At 40.9% G+C, this 22926-nt stretch overlaps 1 protein-coding gene across 5 annotated transcripts in view; it reads right to left on the bottom strand.

The window, feature by feature from the left end:
* Nucleotides 1–1845: 1845 nt before the first annotated feature.
* Nucleotides 1846–22926, bottom strand: part of unc80 (unc-80 homolog, NALCN channel complex subunit) — a 345386-nt gene continuing 324305 nt past the window's right edge. For 3 of the 5 annotated variants that reach the window (XM_033023608.1, XM_033023609.1, XM_033023611.1), the window contains 6 exons: nucleotides 21951–22098; nucleotides 19721–19777; nucleotides 12485–12566; nucleotides 8855–8966; nucleotides 4917–5131; nucleotides 1846–2719 (listed from right to left, as the gene is read on the bottom strand). In XM_033023608.1, the coding sequence (XP_032879499.1) occupies nucleotides 2465–2719; nucleotides 4917–5131; nucleotides 8855–8966; nucleotides 12485–12566; nucleotides 19721–19777; nucleotides 21951–22098 (869 nt within the window). In that variant the 3' untranslated portion in view covers nucleotides 1846–2464. The remainder of the gene's footprint in view (nucleotides 2720–4916; nucleotides 5132–8854; nucleotides 8967–12484; nucleotides 12567–19720; nucleotides 19778–21950; nucleotides 22099–22926) is intronic. The other 2 variants (XM_033023610.1, XM_033023613.1) reach the window with 1 other exon arrangement.

Raw genomic sequence — 22926 nt, 5'->3', positions numbered from 1 at the left:
ATTCATTAAATGATTACCTGATACACCTTTTCATAGCAATATGACAGCTTAATTTCTATTTGATGAACACAGCAATTAATTTTTGGCCGGTGACATGTTTATTGGAACAAGATCAGTCAAGAGCAAAAAAAAAGGCAGTAATTTTTTGCAGTGGATATTATTTTCAAATTAGTTTTGGTGTCAGGGGTTATGGGGCGAAGGCAATGGGGTTAAGAGGGAAAGATATATCATGGTGGAATAGACTTGATGGCCTAATTCTGCTCCTAGAACTTAGCTTATTTACTGCACCGTCAGTTGCAATTTTTAAATCCAGGAACCATCAACAACCAACCATGAAGATTTGTATGGAGCAGCACCTGAGGGCAATGAAACTTGCCTCTCATTAGCCCTAAAGGTTTCTTATACAGGTAATTTGAATTGAATCATTTACAGATTTCCCGCATGCAACAAGGCAAATTAAGATTGCCCTAAACCACGAACAGAGAGAGGCAGTAACAATGAACAGAAGATGTGTAGAAATAGCAAGCACCAGAAAAAGGCCCCTCTGTCATGCCAGCCACCAAGGATATCAATTGTAATGTTAATTCAGTTTAGTGCTCAGAAGCAGCTTCCCACTATACAAACACAACAAGATGAACCAATGTGTCAATAGGAAGTGACACATGAAACCCAAAAATAAGAATTTATCATTATTCAATTAGGATAAGAAATTTCGACCATATCTTTTCAAGGTGGATAGAAGCTAAAGCCCGGATTGTCTGCAGCATCCATCAACATTTATGTGGTAAGTGCAGACTGGTACAAGCTTTGCAATGGGCCCTGAATCTCAGAGGACTTAGCTCACATTGGTTCCATATAAAGAGATTGAAAAGCAGATACCTTCACCCAATCTCTCTCCTGGTCATCCTCCAGAACTACCCTAATAGTTTTCCTGATCAGCTGTGCGACAACCCCTCCTTTTTTGAAAACTTTGGTCGTGCTTGAAACATCCATACATGTAGTTCTACTGTAACACGTTTCCACAATATAGATTGAATATCTCCATTAATAAAATTCTCTGCAGGTGATCACTGAAAAAGACAAGCAATCCCTTCTATTGACACTTGGGCAATGATACATGCAGCCTTTAGTATTTTTAGACTGCATTAACTAAAATAAACGATTAAAATCTTGGGGGGGGGGAAAGTACCTTTTTTATTGTGAGTATGAAACTAATCCCCTTTTTCACAACTGACAGTTTTTATACCACAATTTTCTACAACACAAGGAATACTGATATGTCAGTCCTGCCCTTCCCTCAATTCTGTTTCCATGTTGCAACAATATCAACAGCCCATCCACATGCTTTCAGCTCAACCGTATCTGCAAGACTCCTTGATTAAAATAAATAGTTAAATGAAAAACAAAGTTAAATGCTGTAATAGATTGGTGATTCCAGGTCCATACAACAAGCAACACCTCAGGACATAGGAATTTAGCCACGGAGACACAAGAAATGGAACAAATGTGTATTAATTCTATCTTAACTCTACACACTTAAATAACATACTTGACAACAGTGTTAAGTCTCACCTGATGACATTGGATACGGCTCCAATTCCAATGAAATCAATAACTCACATTCTAGAAAGGATATATTATTAGTCATAGAATCCAAAATGAGGACATGGTGTTCAAGTTAGGTCTTTCACTTATGACCATCAGAACTAAATAATCTCATTCAATTAGAATTGATTAATTTGTTCATACTTTAGACACATATGTCACATTAACTCTGAAATATGCAACTCAATTTCTGCCATAATGTAATAAGCAAGTACAATTCAAAAATCAAACTAAAGTATAGCTCGTTAATCACTTTTATTTTGATTGAAACAGGCCCTTCACCCCCAACTATTGATCACCTGTTCACACTAGTTCTATGTTATCCCACTTACAGTATTAGACTGACATAGTAACATTTTTGACACATATCATGGAGACAAGTAAAAGGTTTAATTATATATATGCACATTAAGTGATCTGACAGTACAAGCTGGTGGACATAAGTGGTCACAGAACCTCAGGACACGAGATATACGACCATCGATCTGAATTCACTGAAGCAATACATTTACGGCTGATGATTGACCTGCTATATTTGGAGTTTTATTGAATAATTAATTGCACTATTCACATTTTGGCACATTGTTACGTAGTTGCGTTGGGTAAACCGCTACATAAATCATGGGATTGAAACTCACCAGGTTATGCTTGTGGCAGTAGATATTTTCAGCTACGTTTTGACTTTCACTATACATTGATCAATAGATCTAGACAATAAAACAGATAACACAAAACTTCTCAAGCAGCAAAACATATAAACTAAGTTACTGATTGTAACATTTAAAAAGAAATACGATGGAACCTGAGCCATAGTTATGACAGGAGGATGCAAAGCTCTCCATCCATGGGGAATACAGCATTAAACATGGGATTCATCCACATTTGCATTAGTCTCACCAGATTCTACATGGGGCAAAACCAATGGTTCTGAAAGGAGAGAATTTTCCGTTCCATTCTCTTCACTGATGTACAGGTCATTCCCAGGAGGTTCAAGTAAGTTACTTATTTCAAGGTCTGTCAAATCTTCACTCACAGGAACCGGGACCTGTTCTGGTGGTTGCATCTGTGTTGTTTGATAATCCTTACATTCACTCTCTGAAAATGTTGGCTTCACCTGAGAACAATATAGGCACTGTGTTATAACAAGACAAGATTGGCATTTTAACAATCTTTTATGAAGCAATACCCGAGGCAACCTGCACTTAGAACAGTGAGCCCACTGCCTTTGACCCTCTCTGTGAATGAAGCACATAGCTTCTTCAAGAGCGCACCTCGTTGTAAAATTTTAATTCAGATATCAGGCGAACCGTGTGCAATTTTGTACCAGGTACGCCATTGCACTTTGAGGAACAGTGCAGAGGTTTTATCATGAATACAGTTTCATATATTAAAATTATGTCTTGGGAAATGATTTCAAAGTATATCAAATATCAAGCACCATTAATGCTGGAGAAACTTAGCGGGTGAGGCAGCATCTATGGAGCGAAAGAAATAAGCGACGTTTCGTGTCGAGACTCATCTTCAGATTGAATCCTTCTTTAACATTAGATGATTAGCAAGAGCAGATCTTGCACTTTGACTTTCCTTCTTTTGTTCCTGATAAATGTTAGTTTGCCTGTGTCTACCTGATGACCAAATATTTAATTTAAATACTTAAGTTATGTGTAACTAGATCTAATCATCTTCTCATACGACTGTAACATCTGTTCAATAAATCAGCATCCTACCATTGCTTTACCTTTTCTTTTGTATTGTCACATGTTAATATCCTCAAGTACTGCTTGTCTTATATAGTTGTCTTATTTTTCTTTCATTATGATAATTTGCTGCTCTATGTAGCAGCCAACAGCATCCAACCTGCTATGATGCTTCTAATCCAGTTGAAAATCCATCCAAATCTCTTGAACCACTTAAACTGAGCAACATGACATAATATTGAAACTATTTCAGAGGTTTAGCAGGTGCAAACTGTTGAGAAGGTTGCTCAGCATTCTATTTTCTGGCCATCTCTAGCTTCTCGAGGTCCATTGGTGAGAAGGCGGAGTGCCCGTCCGGGGCAACAAGATCTCTTTCTATTGCACAAATTGTTTTTTTTTTTAAACTACAAACTCCCACTGAAAATTTAGGACAAAAGTGACAGAGTATGCAGTGAATTCATATGAATCTAGACTCTGTCACATCATCTTTTGTAGCAGCATCACCTAACATATATCAGCATTAAATATTTAGATAATTTTCTCTTTAGTCTGACCCCTTGTGCTGAATCCCCAGATGCTGCTTCACACCCCCTTCAGGCCTTATTTACCCAAGGTAATTATTTTTGTGGCACTGGAAGAATTAGAGAAAATATAGGATTCAAGAGCAAATACATAGAATTCAAAACATATTTGGATTTTGAGGTTGAATTTAAGATTAAAACAAAATCACTTTCAATCATCAATGTTAGCATGAAAAATTAAAGATGATCAAAAGATCACAGAAATGCTTCTCATTCATAGAATTGTTGAATAGAAATGCTGAAGGGGAATCCATCAATTATTTTAAAATGGAAGAAAATGTACAATAAATGTTACATGGAAAGTAAATACATGTTTAAAAGAGAAACATTCACATTCATGGAGAAAAGCACAAAATGTATATAGACAAAATATTGGAGTAACTCAGCAGAACAGGCAGCATCTCCGGAGAGAAGGAATGGGTGAAGTTTCGGGTTGAGACCCTTCTTCAGACTGAATATGTATGTTAATATCTGCTTTATTAAGATGGCATGCATGTAGTGGATTCAATAACCATTTTTTGTAAAATACTGATTCCATAAATTGGCATAGACATCATTATAAAATTCCACATCCCTCTTGTTAACAGAATTATTTCACAGAACTTTGAGACTTCAAAGAATTTTGGTGCTAAGTTTTGCAGGTAATTCATTTGAGAAATGAACCAATATCCTGTCTGCCTTCTACTAATAATGTGAAAGGTTCCCTGGTATTTTGTGAATAATAATGTAGTTCCCCTGATGTTCTACATAATACTTACCATTCAGTCAAAACTACCAAGGTCTGTTAACGTGTCAGTTCCAACAGTGTTCATTGTGAGACCACATTGCGTGAATGTTCTGCATTTATGCAATAGTGACTCCATTAAAAAGAAATAAGGTGAAATATGCCTCATAAATGCATTTGTTCAATTGCCATGTGAGAGAAGTTCACAATTTTATATTAAAAAGCATGCTTTTGATTTAGGCTTTCATTTTATTTGCAACTCATATTTCTTTCAGTTTTAAGGGTCAGCTTCCTGTTAAAGGGACTTACCTGGCTGCTGTCAAGAATGCTTGGATCTTGATTTGAAGGGCTTGCAGGTTGTGCTGTTGAAACCGGTGAAGTGGTGGTTGACGATGCAGCAGATGCTGTTGGGCGTACCTCAGTTTGCACTGGTGCAGTTTCCTTTCCCTCTGCTATTGTTGCCTGTTGCTGGGTAGCTGTGCTATCCTGTTGCATTTCAGTGAAGGTAACTGATCTTTTTTGCTCTGTCAAAATTCAAGTAAAACATAGAAAAATATGGAAATCATCTTTACTTTCTTTAATTACATCCTCAGTGATAACACATATTCGTAAACCAGCATAACCAGGGCTGTATACAAGTCTTTAAACTAAATAGTGGGGGTGTCAAAACATTGGAAATATATGGATGAAGTTAAAGGGAAGGAGAGTGCAGGAGAGGTTACAGAAGTTTCCAGTAGTAGGGCGGGAAGTTTAAGAATGGATAAGAGACTAAGGTCAGGTAAAGTCGGGACCAATGTGTAAAGAGGGGTGGTGAATAGCGAATTAAAGGTGTTATTTGAATGAACGTAGTATATAGAACAAAGTGGATGAGCATACAGCGCTGTAAGAAATTGGTACGTACAACGTGGGACCCTAGCAGGAATGATGATGGAACTGCAATGGCAGAAATTTCTGGGAATAATTCAGAAGACGCAGGATCTTTTCATTCCAAAGAGGAAGAAATATTCTAATGGGAGAATGAGGTGACTAGCTGACAAGGGAAGCCAAAGAGGGCACAAAACTAAAAGAAAAGGCATATAACGTTGCAAAGATTAGTGGGAAGCTGGAGGATTGGGAAGCTTTTAAAGAACAAAAGCGGGTAACTGAAAAGGCAATTCGTGGAGAAAAGATGAAATACGAAAGTAAGCTAGCCAATAATGTGAAAGAGAATAACCAATTTCTTCAGATATATAGAGTAAGAAAAAGGCAAGAGTGGATGTTGGGTGTCTGGAAAATGATGCTGGAGAAGTGATAATGGGAAATAAAGAAATGGCAGAGGAGTTGAATAATTTTTCTGCATCAGTCTTCACAGTGGAAGACACCAGCAACGTGCCTGAAATTCAAGAGAGTCATGGGGTGGAAGTTAGTGGAACGGCTATTACTAAGGAGAAGGTTCTTGGGAAGCGGAAAGGTCTGAAGGTGGATAAGCCACCTGGACTGTACTCCAGGATTCTGAAAGAGGTGGTTTTAGAGATTGTGGAGGCATTAGTTGTGATCTTTCAAGAACTACTAGAGTCAGGGGTGGTTCCAGACAATTGGAAAATTGCAAATATTACTCCGCTGTTCCAGAAGCACATGATAAAATAGGCCTGTCAATGTGGTTTTGTAAAGGGGAGATCTTAGCTGACGAACCTGTTACAAACCTGTTGGGATTTTTTGAGGAAGTAAATAGCAGGGCAGACAAAGGAGAGTCAGTGGATGTTGTTTACCTGGATTTTCAGAAGGCCTTTGATGGGTGAGGCTGCTAAAGATGAAAGCCCATGGTATCAGGGGGAAGATACATACTAGCCTGGATCGCAGAAGGCAAAGCGTGGTAATAAAGGGACCCTTTTCTGGTTGGCTGCCAGTGACTAACGGTGTTCCGCAGGGGTCGGTGCAAGGGCCACTATTCACAGTGTATATTAATGATTGTGTGGGCAGGTGGTATAGAGAAAGCATGGACTCTGCAGAAGGCCTTGGACACGTTGGGAGAGTGGGCTGTGTAGTAGCAGATGGAATACAGTGTAGCAAAGTGTGCAGGCATGCATTTTGGTAGCAGAAATAAAGGCGGAGACTATTTTCTAAATGGGGAGAGAATTCAGAAATCAGAGGTGCAAAGGGACTGTGGAGTGCTGGTGCAGGATTCCCAAAGAGTTAATTTGCAAGCCAAATTGGTAGTGTGGAAGGCAAATGCAATGTTAGCATTTATTTCAAAAGGGGTACAATATATAACAGGGATGTAATGATGGAGCTTTATAAGGCACTGATCAAACTGTATTTGGAGTATTGTGAGCAGTTTTGGGCCCCATATCTGAGGAAGGATGTGCTGGTGTTGGAGAGGGTCCAGAGGAGGCTTACTAGGTATAATCCTAGGAATGATTGGGTTCACATACGATGCACGTTTGAAGGCACTGGGCCTGTATTTGCTGGAGTACAGAAGGCTGAGGGAGGACCTCATTGAAACTTACTGAATAGTGAAAGGCTTGGTTAGAATAAATGTGGAGAGGATGTTTCCACTCATGGGAGAGTCTAGGACCAGAGGCCATAACCTCAGAAGAATGAAAGAATGTACCTTTAGAAAGGAGATGAGAAGGAATTTCTTCAGTCAGAGGGTGGCGAATCTGTTGAATTCATTGCCACAGATGGTTATGGAGGCCAAGTCAATGGATATTTTTAAGGCGTAGATTGATTCATGATTAGTAAGAGTGTCAGGGGGTTATGGGGTAAAGGCAGGAGAATGGGATTGAGAGGTAATGATGGATCAGCCATGATTGAATGGCAGAGTAGATTTGGTACACTTTATCCAGGCTCTCCTTCCTCCTTCACCTGTCTATCATTTATCTCTTTACCTCACACTTTTTGTCTTTTCATCTCTGGTCTTTGCTCAACTATCTGCCAATCATAAACCCCTCCTTCACCCATATTAACCTATCACTTGCCAGACTGTGCCCCCCCCCCCCACTACTACAGTCAGTCTGAACAAGGGTCCCGACCTAATACGTCACCTATCCATGTTCTCTAGAGACGCTGCCTAACCTGCTGCGTTACTCCAGCACTTTGCACTTTTTCTTTGTAACTCAGCATCTACAGTCCTTGTGTCTACTTCTATTCATGGCTTGTGGTGAGACAATCATTCAAAGACCAGCAAACTATGTGCCAGGAAACATTCAAACAAATATCATTCTAAAAAATAACAACGGTGAAGTAATGCTATCATTGATTCCTACCATTTATAATCCAAACCAAAGAAAAGGAAAACTGAAACAAAATGTCTTCACTTGATCAATATTTGCATCACCTCAAACAATACTTGTCAAATATGGAGATCTTGTTGTAAATAGCACTGGAGAATGATACCACTTCATGACCAGAACCACACCATCTCATTGAAATTCCATATTTTTATTATCTTGCCTTTTATTTATCTTAATCATTGAGTCTACTCTGCCATTCAATCACAGGTGATCTTTCTTTCCCTCTCAACCCCATTCTCCCTACTTTGCCCACAACCATTGGCAGCCTTATTAATCAAGAACCTATAAATCTCTGCTTTAAAAATATCCAAAGACAGCCTCCACAGCCGCCCGTGGCAAGGAATTCCACAGATTCACCACCATCTGGCTACAGAAATTCCTCATCTTCTTTCTAAAGGCACGTCCTTTTATTCTGAGGCTGTGCCCATTGGTCCTCGACTCTCCCACTACTAGTGGGCACATCCTCTCCACATCCACTCTACGCAGGCCTTTCACTATTCAGTAAGTTTCACTCAAATTCCCCTCATCCTTCTAAACTCCAGCAAGTGCTGGTCCAGAGCAGTCAAACTGTTCATCATACATTAACCCAATCATTCCTATAATCATTTTTGTAAACCCCCTGGTAAGCATTGTCTCGTAACCACAAACACTGTCTTTATCTAAGCACGTTGCATAGGAATTTAAAGTTGACCACTTTTGAAAGGGCATATGAAACATACACTAATTAAACAGACACCTACCAAAATGTTTATGTTCTTATGTGCTTAATGATTATAGGGGGAGTGCAGGGAAAAGATCTTTAGGGAAAAGATGCTCAGGCCCTTGTCCTTACACTTCCCTGCACACCCTGCCACATAAATTTATATATTTCAAAATATTTGAATTCCCATGCATTTTTTCTATGATTCTAGTTTCTAAATGTGTTAAAATATTAGGTAACCCCTGGGATAAAGAAATCTAACTCGTGGATCGTACCCAGTGGCTTGGATTTTAGCTGGATGCATCGCCTGGTTGTGGACAGCCGGGCTCCCTGCCGTCCTCTTCCATCGGTCTGTAACTTTGGACGCGAAAGCAGAGCACGCCGAGGCTGCAAGGAATATTAAGAAATACATTTATATCTTATTTAAAACTTGTAAGGAATCACATTTTAGTCTAGCAAGTTAAAATCTAACAGGATATAGGACACTGTTTATTTTTACATAGATGCACAAAGCTGGAGTAACTCAGCGGGTCAGGCAGCATCTCTGGAGAAAAGGAATAGGTGACGTTTCGGGTCGAGACTTCTTCTGAAGTAACCTGCTGAGTTACTCCAGCTTTTTGTGTCAATCTTCGGTTTAAACCAACATCTGCAGTTCCTTCCTAAACACTGTTTATTTTTCATCTTTTTTGGTGCCAATAAACTGTGGCCAAATGTAAATTAAACCTCTCTCTAATCTGTTCCAATAAAGATTCTTTGTGCAAATTCTTGTTGCTTGTCTCACTACCATCAGATTTCAATGTGATATTTGTATTTGACTTCTTATACAGGGTCATTTCACCTCTAAGGGGGGAGATCTATGTTAAGGTAAGTGTAGATTGGTTACTTTACTTACTAACCAATGTAGTGCTTTATTATTATAAACTCCGCCTACTCGTGTGTTGTATGCGTTACTCAATAAATACTGTTGTACCAGAAAAACAAAGAAGAAATCCAAATTTGTATCAACCCCCAGAGACCGGAACACAGCGATCAAACACCTGCACCACCCGATGTGCACGGTGGAGGAAGTTGCTGCCCAGCTAGGCAGTGCCTCTGTGTTTTCCATTCTAGATGCCAAAAGTTCGTTCTGGCAGATCCTGTTGGACCCCGGCTCGTCCAATCTCACTACATTTGGTACCCCCCTTGGCCGTTACGAATTTCTGCGAATGCCCTTTGGCATCAACTCTGCCAGCAAAGTATTCCAGCGTACAATAGAACAATTACTGACGCGGTATCCTTGTGCCATCATTGTCGATGATATCCTCGCTGCTGGATGTGACATGGCTGAACATGATGCCAACTTGAAAAAAGTACAGGACTATGCAAAAGACATCCTTCTCAACCTCAACCCTCTGAAATGCAGATTTTGCGTCAAGGAGGTCCAGTATGTCGGACACGTGTTCACCAGTGACGGCCTCAGACCTGACCACTCCAAACCATTGCCATCAACGAGATGCCAGCTCCCACTGACGTGACAAGTTTGCAGAGATTCCTGGGAATGGTTAACTACTTGGGCAAATTCATTCCCAAACACAGCAAAATATCTGCCCCCCTACGCCAACTGACTCACAAGGACACTGCATGGTCTTGGTACCCACAACACCAGAAGGCGTTCAAAATCCTTAAATTACAATTGTCCAGTGCTCCTACCCTCGCTTATTTTGATTTAAACCTACCGGTGACACTCAGGTGTGATACTTCCCCAATATGGACTCGGAGCTGCTTGCCTGCAGACCTCCGTCAAAGGAGACTGCAGACCTGGTGCTTACGCCTCACGTACCCCATCTAAGACTGAACAGCGATATGCCCAGACCGAAAAGGAATTACTAGCCGTGGTTTTTGCCTGCAAAAAATTCAAGGACTTTATTTTTGGGAAGTCCGTGGTTGTTGAAACCATTGTCACCATTCTGAACAAACCCATTCACGCTGCTCCTGCTCGCCTGCAGTATCTGGTTCTCGTTGACTCGTATTCGAGCTGGTTCGAAATCGACCAGCTCCAAAGCATAACATCCGATGCAGTCATCCAAAAGCAGTCATGCCATTTTGTCGTACACAGGTTCACTCACCACTTGCTGTACAGAAACTCCAGCTGAAACGCGATACCCAAAATCGATTTTTCGATACGTCCAGCAAACCACTTAAACCTCTCTCCAGTGGGCAAGTCGTTCGCCTTCCAACCAACAAGGGCTATGGCCGTTTGGATTTCATCCACAGTCTCGCAAAAGAGCCGCGCTCGTACGTGGTAAGCGCCGACGAAGGGATCTACAAACACAACCGTCAACATCTCCTTCCTGTGAAGGAACCACGTCCTGCAGTCTCGTATCCTGATGCTCCGCGTCCGATCACTCCTACTGACGGACTTTCTCTTCCCTCACGCCCTGCCATTGGTTGGGTCTCCAGCTCCCTCACCACCACGTTCGGTGCCCCGCTCACCTGCCTCGCCGTATTTGTCCCCCGGGTCACCAGTGCTATGCCCCCGGCAATCTCTCCAGTGAAGGAAGGAGATAAGGATCTGTACCATACACGCGCGGGACGGGTTTGTAGACCGCCCCTTAGATATGGGGATTTTGTTTGAACCATCAGTACTTCCCTGTAGGCGCTTTTAGCGTTTCGGTTACTGTATTAATCAGTCAGCACTCAGTAATGTGCTCATGCATATATACCACTTTATTGTAGATGTGTTTCACTTTTTATTCTTACAAGGAAAGAGGTAGATTGGTTACTTTACTTACTAACCAATGTAGTGCTTTATTATTATAAGCTCCGCCTACTGCCACATTATTCATATTATAGCAACCCGACATGTGCTGCCAGTCAGTGCTGCTATACAGCAGAAGTAACAAGCTGTAGTGTGTGGTATGCGTTACTCAATAAATACTGTTGTACCAGATCAGTGAGTATGTTTGATTCACTCAACAGTAAGCATGCACAAATCACTATGAATCTGGCCTCTCGTCATCTGGAAGGACCAATATTACAAGGCATGAGCATAAAGGGGCTCTTCCTGCACTAATTGGCAGGCAAGGTGGAGTTTATCATTGGCCTAGCCTGATGAACTCAGCTGGTACAAGGCAGCTGAGTACAATGTACAAGGCATTGATGAGGCCAATTCTGGAGTATGGTGTACAATTTTGGTCGCCTAATTATAGGAAGGATGTCAACAAAATAGAGAGAGTACAGAGGAGATTTACTAGAATGTTGCCTGGGTTTCAGCAACTAAGTTACAGAGAAAGGTTGAACAAGTTAGAGCTTTATTCTTTGGAGCGCAGAAGGTTAAGGGGGGACTTGATAGAGGTCTTTAAAATGATGAGAGGGATAGACAGAGTTGACGTGGATAAGCTTTTCCCACTGAGAGTAGGGAAGATTCAAACAAGGGGACATGACTTGAGAATTAAGGGACAGAAGTTTAGGGGTAACATGAGGGGGAACTTCTTTACTCAGAGAGTGGTGGCTGTGTGGAATGAGCTTCCAGTGAAGGTGGTGGAGGCAGGTTAGTTTTTATCATTTAAAAATAAATTGGATAGTTATATGGACGGGAAAGGAATGGAGGGTTATGGTCTGAGCGCAGGTATATGGGACTAGGGGAGAATACGTGTTCGGCACGGACTAGAAGGGTCGAGATGGCCTGTTTCCGTGCTGTAATTGTTATATGTTATATATATATATATATATTTTGGCTGGTACATTGATGTACCTCCAGAGGTACACACATAGATTATCAGTAAGTCACAGACAAATGTTCAATATGACAATCTTGTACTTTATGTTTTAAAGAATCAAGATAATTTTCCACCTGTCCATTCCAAAATATTATTTGTGGTTAATTCTTTATTTTTCAGCATTAAAAGATCCAAATTCACTCTTACCTGTCTTAGACCTCTCTTCCTTCCCAAAGGTTGTTGTGCGAGAAGAATCTGATGACCAGGTTCACTCTGTACACTTGCAACCCTGTTGAGCGTATTAAAGGCAGATTAGATTACAAATGTTATACAGTAGAAAATGTTAGCAGGGCTTGCTTCATGTTTTTATGATAAGCAGCTCTAATCTAACACTGATTTAATCGTTACAGTTTAATTTATAGGCTGATGTTGAAGACCAATTGACTCGAGAAATCTCAAATATTCCTTTTAATTCAAGCATGTACATTGTTTAGATATTAAAGCACCCAATTAAAGCTTCATTTACAGGACTATGTGTATTTTTTCAGGATTGTGAAGCATTCTGTGCATCTGAAGAAGTTTTATTTAGATGTTCATGCATTAAAGAATAAAACAATTAGCATCTATTTTTCAGCTAATTAAATTAAGTTCATTTGTAATCATGGTTTGAACTGTCTTCATAATCTGTAAATGGATTTTATTAAAACTTAGAAACCCTGCGTAAATAGTACAATGTTTCACAGAATATAAAATTGCTAAAACAGAGGCCAAAACTATAGAGATCACAAAAGTCTGATGATTCATAAAAATATGTCTGGCAATGTTGTGCGCAATTTATTTCAAATATTATGCAATAATAAAAGAATAATAGGGACATCAAAATTCCAATGCTGGAAATAATTTTAATTTTAAGACATATTTCTGCTTAATTGAAAAGAGAATATTTGTAAGTACTGGCACATATTCTATACCCACTGCCACAAGGAAATCACCCATATTATTGTGACTGCATCTGTTGGGCAGATAACCTAGGCAGAGATTTTCTTGGTTTTATGACTAAGCTCATATTCAAACTGAAAATGAGCTTACGTGTTCTTACTGGAGGTTGAAATGTGGTAAAGGCAGATACAGTTTCTACATTTAAAAGGCATTTGAAGAGGTACTTTGGATAGGAAAGGTGTAGATGGATACAGATTAATACAGGCAAATGGGATTTGCATAAATAGGCATTGGGGTTGACGTGGACAAAGAGAGTTGAAAGAGTCTGTTCCTGTGCCGAATTATGCAATGAGCTCAAGATGGTATTCACCAGGCTATAAGAATAATAGCTAGAGCTAGCCTAATGAAAGATCATACGCTAGGGATGAATTTCCTGATCTACCAAACCTCATTATGGCCTTTTTACTTAAAAAAAAAATCTGCATTTTCTCTGCAACTGTAACACTATACTCCGTTTATTTTCTACACTCAGTCCATTTTCTCTTTGCACTAATGAGTACCTGGTCTAATGACGGTAGGATTTGCTTGGATAATGTAGTTTTACTGATGTGTGACAGCGACCAGCAGCAAATGCCTACACTCATGATCAAACCAGAATTCCCCATCTAGTTCAATTAGAAATACATGTCAGAAGCAGTACCTGTCATCAGAAAATATGCATCAACCTAGCGAAATGGATCAAAAAAGTGACACATCAACCTAGTGAAATTACAGCACAATAAATAATGAAAGTAATTTGCTGCAGCTAACCAATCCCAGGAGCAACACGTTAGATTGAAGTTGTGCATTGTGTTATATCCTTTACCCTGATTACCATCATGTTGCAGCATCAATTCAGGTTCAGTGAGGGGAGGCCCATGCCAGAACCTCTAAAACTGAGGTCAATCTGATAAAGCTGCAACACCACACCATTACCATAAAATCTCATGTATACAAAGGCGCTGCTAAGACACTGCAATATCAGCAAGTCATAGCTCTGCAGTGGCCTGGGACCCCACTCATGTTACACAAGACATTAGTGAGGCCACATTTGTAGTAGAGTAAACACTTGTAATAACAGACCATAGGGCGGAATGATGTCCGTTATAACCGAGTAAGGTGTTGAATGAATGAATGCTTTATTGTCACATGTGACAAGTCACAGTGAAATTCTTTGCATTAGGTATATAGTTGAAACCAACAAACTGCAGATTCTGGTTAATACACAAAAGGGCACAAAGTGCTGGAGTAACTCAGCAGGTTAGGCAGCATTGATAGCTGACATCAGGACCCTTCTTCAGACTGATTCAGTCTGCTAAGTTACTCAAGCACTTTTTGTCGTTTCACCTTAATACTAGGGGTCGGTGCTGCTGGTCTGCATTAGCGAGCCCTTCTTCACCCACCGCACGGTCCGGTGACATGGATGTTTTGTGGCTCACGTTGTAGGCCCTGGGGACAGTGCTTTCTTCAGGCTGCTGCCCTGGTCAGTCACCATGGGGATCCCTCCCCTATCACCTGCTGCCGCTTCCAAGGTGGAGTATGTTGGCGACTCCGGTTGGGGTGGAGGCAGCGGTGAAGGATTGGGGGAGGGGGGACCGAGTGGACAGAGTGACGGAAGAAGGAGCCGGAAGTGGACAAGGCAACACCGACAGGAAGAGACAGCAGCAGATGGGAGGGGAGGGAGCCCCATGGTGACCGAGCATTAACTGTCAGTGGCCTCGCAGTAACAACCGTGTCAACCGCTCCATGTATTGGGTGAAGAAGAGCTCGCTGCACACCTTGTGAGTCTGGGGTGGTATTGGAAGCCGGGGCAGTAAGAGGCTAGGTGTAGTGTCGGCAGGTCCATCCGCTATATCCAAAATCCGTTATAAAGGGATCTGTTAAAACAAGGGTTAACTGTATTGTGTTCTGTTTTGGTCCCCGTTGTAGGAGTTAATGTTAAAATGGAAAGAGGGCTAAAAAAATTTACGAGGATGTTGCCAGGGCCTGAGCTACACAGCGATGTTGAGCAAGCTCGAAATTTATTCCTTGGAGCTCAGGAGGATGATAGGTGATCTTGATAGAGGTGTACAAAATCATGAGAGGAATAGATTGCGTAAATGCACTGAATCTTTTACCCAGAGTGGGGGAATCGAGAACCAGAGGACAAAAGTTTAAATTAAGGGGGGAAAGATTTAATAGGAATATGAGAGGCAACCTTTTTTACACAAAGGGTGGTAGGTGTATGGAACAAGCTGCCATAGAAGGTAGTTGTGGCAGGGACTATCACCACCTCTAAGAAGCATTTAGACAGGTACATGGATAAGATAGGTTTAGAGGTATATGTGCCAAACGCAGGCAGGTGGGACGAGTATGGATGAGACATGTTGGTCGGAGTGGGCAAGTTGGGCCGAAGAGCCAATTTCCACTCTGTATGACTCTATGAAGAGTCGTCATTAAATATTGGTGAGCTGCAAGAAGACTGAAAGAGGTGCCAAATGTTGTACCTTTATTCAAAAAGGGCTGCAGGGAGCCTATATGCCAGTGAGTCTGACGTATGTGGCCGAGCAGTTACTAGAGAGTATTCTGAGGCATAAAATATACATGCAATTAGATGGGAAAAGGCTGATTAGGGATAGTCAGCATGGTTTTGTACATGGGAGGTTGTGTCTAACGAATATGATTGAGTTTTTTTACAGATATGACCAAATAGGTTGATGATGGCAGAGTTGTAGACATTGTACATATGGATTTCATCAAGCATTCGACTGGCCTCCGCATGTTAGGCTACTTTGGAAGGTTAGATTGCATGGGATCCAAGGAGAGATAGCAGAATTGATTGAAAATTGGCTTCATGGAAGGAAGCAGAGGGTGATAGTGGAAAGTTATTTTTCAGCCTGTGACTAGTGAATCTCAGGGTTCGTCGCTGGGCCCATTGCTGTGTGTGGTGCGTGTATGGACGGAGCTGCCAGAGGAGGTAGTTGAGGCGGGTACTATCGCAACATTTAAGAAACATTTAGACTGGAACATGGATTGCATTGGTATGGGGTCAAAATTTCAAAAGTCCCTGCCTAAAACAAATGTGAAATATTTCCATTGCATGGATTTCAGTAGTTAAATATATAACTCAACATCTTAATCTCTAAAATAATTAAGATTGGGCAATAAATTCTGGCATTGCAAGCTGTGCCTACATCCATGAAAAATAAGATGACAGAAAAGAATGTTAGATCCTTAGATAAATGTGTTAATATTAATACTAGCACAGAAAAATGTCTGGAAGAGGTGTGTTAGTAACATGTTGTACTAGATTATTGATGACACTGCAGTATGCTGGTATGAAAATCAGATTGGAAGTCAATTTCTCTCAATCATTCATATTTTCCCAGGGTAGAGAATTCTTCCCAAGATAGCGGATGTTCAAACTAGAGGGCATAGGCGTAAGATGAAAGGAGAAAAAATTAAGAGTGACCACAAAGTAACTTTTTCACTCAGATGTCCTCATCTGGAAGTAACTGGCAGAGGAAGGTATAGAAGTAGATTAAATTCTGACCTTCAAAAGACATTTGGACAGATAGATAGATAGATAGGAAGGGTTTAAGGGAGATAGGTCAAATGCAGACAAATAGGTCGAGCCCAACTTATCAGCATGGATAAAATGGGCGGAAAGACTTGCTTTGGAGCTGTGCATCTCTATGACTCCATACGTTTTACATCCGTACTATTATTCAGTCATTTCCACTACTTTCTGCAAAGTGTGCACACAATAGAGACATGAATTTTTAAGCACGACAATATCACATTGATGATATACATGCTGTTTACCATCTATACTATTACTAAAACTCTCATCTTGACCACTTCCGGTTTGCATTGTATTTAAATTTGCGCAAAAACGCTACCCTATATCGCTAGGGTTTTTAAGCCACCTTACTAATCGTTCTCCTCTGCTCCAAGCGCACCAAGTTTTGGCCAATCGGTGAAATATTAGAAAGGTTATTGGTCTGTTATTCGCCAGGACAGCGACACCCCTTCCGGCTCCCGCTATCAATCATCGGCCGCGAGAATAAAGCTGAGGAGCGTAGTGAGCAGGATCTGTGTTCTGTGAGCGGGGTCTGTGTTCCGTGAGCGGGGTCTGTGTTCTGTGAGCGGGGTCTGTGTTCTGTGAGCGGGGTCTGTGTTCTGTGAGTGGGGTCTGTGTTCTGTGAGCGGGGTCTGTGTTCTGTGAGCAGGATCTGTGTTCTGTGAGCGGGGTCTGTGTTCTGTGAGCGGGGTCTGTGTTCTGTGAGCGGGGTCTGTGTTCTGTGAGCGGGGTCTGTGTTCTGTGAGCGGGGTCTGTGTTCTGTGAGCGGGGTCTGTGTTCTGTGAGCGGGGTCTGTGTTCTGTGAGCGGGGTCTGTGTTCTGTGAGCGGGGTCTGTGTTCTGTGAGCGGGGTCTGTGTTCTGTGAGCGGGGTCTGTGTTCTGTGAGCGGGGTCTGTGTTCTGTGAGCGGGGTCTGTGTTCTGTGAGGGGGGTCTGTGTTCTGTGAGCGGGGTCTGTGTTCTGTGAGCGGGGTCTGTGTTCTGTGAGCGGGGTCTGTGTTCTGTGAGCGGGGTCTGTGATCTGCGTTCTGCGAGTGGGGTCTGTGTTCTGTGAGCGGGGTCTGTGATCTGCGTTCTGCGAGTGGGGTCTGTGTTCTGTGAGTGGGGTCTGTGTTCCGTGAGCGGGGTTTGTGTTCCGTGAGCGGGGTTTGTGTTCCGTGTGCGGGGTCTGTGTTCCGTGAGCAGGGTCTGTGTTCCGTGAGCAGGGTCTGTGTTCCGTGAGCGGGGTCTGTGTTCCGTGAGCGTGGTTTGTGTTCCGTGTGCGGGGTCTGTGTTCCGTGAGCAGGGTCTGTGTTCCGTGAGCAGGGTCTGTGTTCCGTGTGCGGGGTCTGTGTTCTGTGAGCGGGGTCTGTGTTCCGTGTGCGGGGTCTGTGTTCTGTGTTCCGTGAGCGGGGTCTGTGTTCCGTGAGCGGGGTCTGTGTTCCGTGTGCGGAGTCTGTGTTCTGTGTTCCGTGAGCGGGGGCTGTGTTCCGTGAGCGGGGTCTGTGTTCCGTGAGCGGGGTCTGTGTTCTGTGAGCGGGGTCTGTGTTCCGTGTGCGGGGTCTGTGTTCTGTGTTCCGTGAGCGGGGGCTGTGTTCCGTGTGCTGGGTCTGTGTTCTGTGTTCTGTGAGCGGGGTCTGTGTTTTGCCCCACCCCCTCCCCTAACCCCCCCCTCCACCCCCTACACCCCCCCCCTACAACCCCCCATCTCCTACAACTCCCCCTCCCCTACAACCCCCCCTCCCCTACAACCCCACCATCCCCCCCTCCCCCTCTCCCCCCACCCACACCCCTCTCTTCCCCCACCCACCACCCTCTTCCCACGCCCACACCCTCCCCTCCCACCCCTCGACAGGCCCCGCCGAAGGGAACAGGTGAGTGGTGGAATATTGCGTTGGGTGACCAAGCCACCCGTGTGACTGGGACCCAACGGGTCTCACTTGGTCTAGTTGTTATGACCTCCTTAAAAGCAGTCGCCATCCTGCCTAAGCACATTGCTTCATATTTCTAGATTTCTCTAGACAATACTAAATTTAAATCTGAAAATTACCTGGATTTCAATATCAACCAGTGTGAAGTGTAACCTAGATTTTATTTAGCTTAAGTAAATATTTCTTGCCAAGTTTGAGCTGATACAGAGATGTATCTCTCGATGAGCTAGATAGGGCTCGTAAAAATAGCGGAGTCAGGGGATATGGGGAGAAGGCACGAACGGGGTGCTGATTGGGGATGATCAGCCATGATCACATTGAATGGTGGTGCTGGCTCGAAGGGCCGAATGGCCTACTCCTGCACCTATTGTCTATTGTCATTCAAATTGTATTTAGGTCTTTCAAAGAAACCACTGGGCTGATCTGGCTCAAGAGGTGCAGTCCCATTAGTCAGATTTCCTGTTTCTTTATTTTCTTGCTTCCCTGCAACTTATGGGGCCATTTCAATTCACGTTTACATCCTTAAGTGCCTCTTGGTGCAATTTAAACACTTAGGGTGAATACATTACGGTAGACAGATTAGTCATTGAAAATGGGGGCTTCTATTGTTCCAGACCTCTCAATAATTTTGTGGGTTAAGCTACATTTCCACCTTTGCCATCCAATTTTCCATCAAAGACTTGATAATTTACAAAGTGGCAACACATAGGAATAAATGAACATTATGAGACCATGAGTTTATAACATCAGTGTAATGGGGAACCTTCACAGGGGATCTGATTTTTAATTAAACAACAGTTCCACAGAACACAAAACACAAAATATGAGGTTAAAGACAGGTGAATGGAAGTATGTTTTTTGAGCGGGAAAAGTCACATGATAATTAAATAACAATACTTGTTAAATGATAAGGAAAGTGTTTAAAAGGGAACTGCGTTTGTGTTTGTTGTGATTCCCAGCACACATGTTAACATAAATACAACATTACACTGTACCTAGAAAGGTTAATCTCAGCAGCCAGCCCCTGGGATTCATCGAGGACATTAGGTTCACTGCAGGGCAGGGAGACGAGTATTTAGGGACATTATGCATGCCTTGTCCACAAATAAGTCAGTTCACAACATTACATGCTGTTCAACCGCATTTATTTAATATACTCAGAAAAATTAAATTAATTGTATACTGGTGTAGGGATTAGAAGATACAATTATATTAATTTTCTAAATACATGAAAAAAAAAGTAAATAAATTCCACTTTGTAATCTGCAAGAAAAGAAAAACATTTTTCGAGCTCTCTGTACAGGAAACATGGGTAGCTGGAGAAAGCAAAAACCTATTTTGTAACTTAAAGGAATCACGTTTAGTATATCTGAAAAATAAATGTGACAATTGTAAATTCTTCAGAATATAGTATATATTTATAGCAGCAAGAATGCCTTTCACTTTGTTATATAAATCACCTGAATGTGTCGCATCTGTCCAGAAACCTAAATATGATGAAAGCATAGAAAATAGCATTGCAAAACTTCTAAAATGTCATCAGTATTGTTTCTCTGAACCAAAAAGCTGCTTTTCAAAGGACGAATTACATTGCTGAGATTACAACTAAGCAATTTAAGGGAAGTCAAAATGTAAAAAAAACGTTGACAAAAATATTATCTTATTTAAAAAAAATGTGCATTCAATTTTAATTTTATTAATCTTGGAAACAAGTATTTTATAATCAATTTGATCTATTTCTTGTTATATGTCTTCATATATTAATTATAATTTGGTTGATTGTACTGATTGATAAAACTACCTGTAAATAAATGCAATAATTATTTTATCAGATTTCTGCCACATCTAATTAGCATAACAATATATGAAATGTTGAAGGAGAAAATGGGTAGTGACACTAATTGCAGATTATGGCCTCCAAGCCTGGAAATGTAGTATTGTTAATTTCAGTCACAATACTGATTAGATAGCAAGTAGGCACAGCAATGGCAGCTTAATATTAATACAGTCCAGAAGAAAGGCCGAGGAATGATGGTATGTTTCTCTTTATAGCCAGCATTTTATTAAATTTATTCTCTTCACTATAGATTCTTTATAGCCAGCATTTGTTGGTATTTCATGGTACTGCTGCACTGACAGAGTGAATTAAGATAAGATAGTATGAATAGTTTTACCATTTTTTTCTCTATTTATCTCCTGCTTTTAAAAGATTTAAAACAATGGATTGGAAACGTGGCATTTCAACAATTTAGAATTTCACTGCTATAATTTTGCAGATTATTTGCAAGTATATCACAGAAATTATAACATTGTTGTAAATATACGTATTATGTAATTACATTTTAATGAAGAAATCATATACTTTTGGAACAACACAGGAAACGGACAAATCAATTTAGTTTATGGAGCTGGTACAATCCTGCTTCCAGCCACAATCTAACTGAAATATGAACATTCAATTTATTCAGTCAAGTTTAGTTTGTGTTATGCAACATTAATTCTATTACTAAGTTACATCAATCTTAAGTTAGTAATACAGGTAGAAACACCATTCTTTAAATTCACCTTCTTCATTCTCAAAAATAAACATATTCAAAATGTTAATAACCTCAACAAATCACTCCAATTGCAGCTGCAGTGAGCAATAAGCATGAAAAGCATATATTTGCAGTAATTTAAGATAAAATAAAAAATGTTTGTATCTATTACTACAATCTGCACTGTAATAAACGATAACTGGAATATTATCAATCCAACATTATTTCCCAGATATAGTCCATTGATGCATAACTTATTTTGTTGAAGAAATGTTTAAGAAGGAACTGCACATGCTGGAAAATCGAAGGTAGACAAAAATGCTGGAGAAACTCAGCGGGTGAGGCAGCATCGATGGAGCGAAGGAAATATGTGACGTTTCGGGTCGAGACCCTTCTTCAGAAGCATCGCCTATTTCCTTCGCTCCATAGATGCGGCCTCACCTGTTGAGTTTCTCCAGCATTTTTGTCTACCACTTATTTTGTTGATATTGGTTAATACTGTTAAGAGGCAATTCAACATCTCTGGAGATGAAGGAAACTTGTCGGAACACATTTAAACAAACAATGATATTTCCATTGCCATTCTTCAAATTCCAAATTTTAGAGACAGCACATAAAATTTAATAATAATATATAGAACATTTCATTATATTATCTTTGCAGCTAGCAGAAAATTACGTTATATTACCTGTGGCAAGGCAAAATTCTAATTCCTGAATCAGGATGAGGAGCAGACATGGTGGAGATGTGGCTGGAAAATCGCCGGCGCCCTCGACTGCTGCTAGCTAGATAAGCTTCTTGTTCACTAACTACGCTAGGCATGCTTACGGTGTCATCTGCAAGACAGAAAGGAGAACCGATTTAAACTCTTTTTTATATTAATAAGTGTTATGATGCACCAATGACAGTGGTTAAAATGGTGAAGCTGACATGGAACATGCTGGAACTCCCAATTAAAGCAGTTTAAGTACTTGTGATGAGCCTTTAGAAGTTACAAAAGTATAGTTACAAGATTTTTTTATATTCTAAAAGTAAAGTTTAAATTGCCTTTTCTGTGCACTGATGCAGTTGTCAATTTGGTGATCCAATATGGTGCTAAATGTGAGAACTAAATTCTCTTTTGTATAACATCCTTTATTTCAAATATAGCAAATGCAAATTTCAGGTGTAAAAGTTTAAATCCTTTTCAATGTTTAAATGCTGTGCAAGATATGTTGCTGCCAATATGGATAATCAGATAACCTTTATGTGGATGACAATCCACTGTGATGGGAACAGTAGACTTTAATTCACAATTTACATGATCTGGGAAGGGAATGGCCAGGCAATCTTTCAGCTCCAGTCTGAAAAAGGGTCCTGACCTGAAATGTTGCATGTCATTCCCTCCCCATATGCTCTGACCTGCTGAGTTCCTCCAGCAATTTGTGGTTTGCTCAAGATTCCAGCATCTGCAATCTCTTGTGTCTCCATTTTAATTATGTGTTGGGAGAATGAGATTACAGTAATGGGTAGAGAGAAAATATGAAAAAGTATCCAACATTATTTATTTATTTATATCTACACCCAACATATTCTGCCTAAAACCACTTTCTACCTCAACCTTGTAAGGTGTGTTTATTTTGCCATCTGGTAAAGAGGAGAGGTGGTGATAGATGGCACAGTGG

Source organism: Amblyraja radiata, chromosome 7, assembly GCF_010909765.2.
Source record: "Amblyraja radiata isolate CabotCenter1 chromosome 7, sAmbRad1.1.pri, whole genome shotgun sequence".
Lineage (NCBI taxonomy): Eukaryota > Metazoa > Chordata > Chondrichthyes > Rajiformes > Rajidae > Amblyraja > Amblyraja radiata.
Note: the sequence above shows the minus strand (reverse complement) of the source record. Positions and strands in the feature narration are given on the sequence as shown.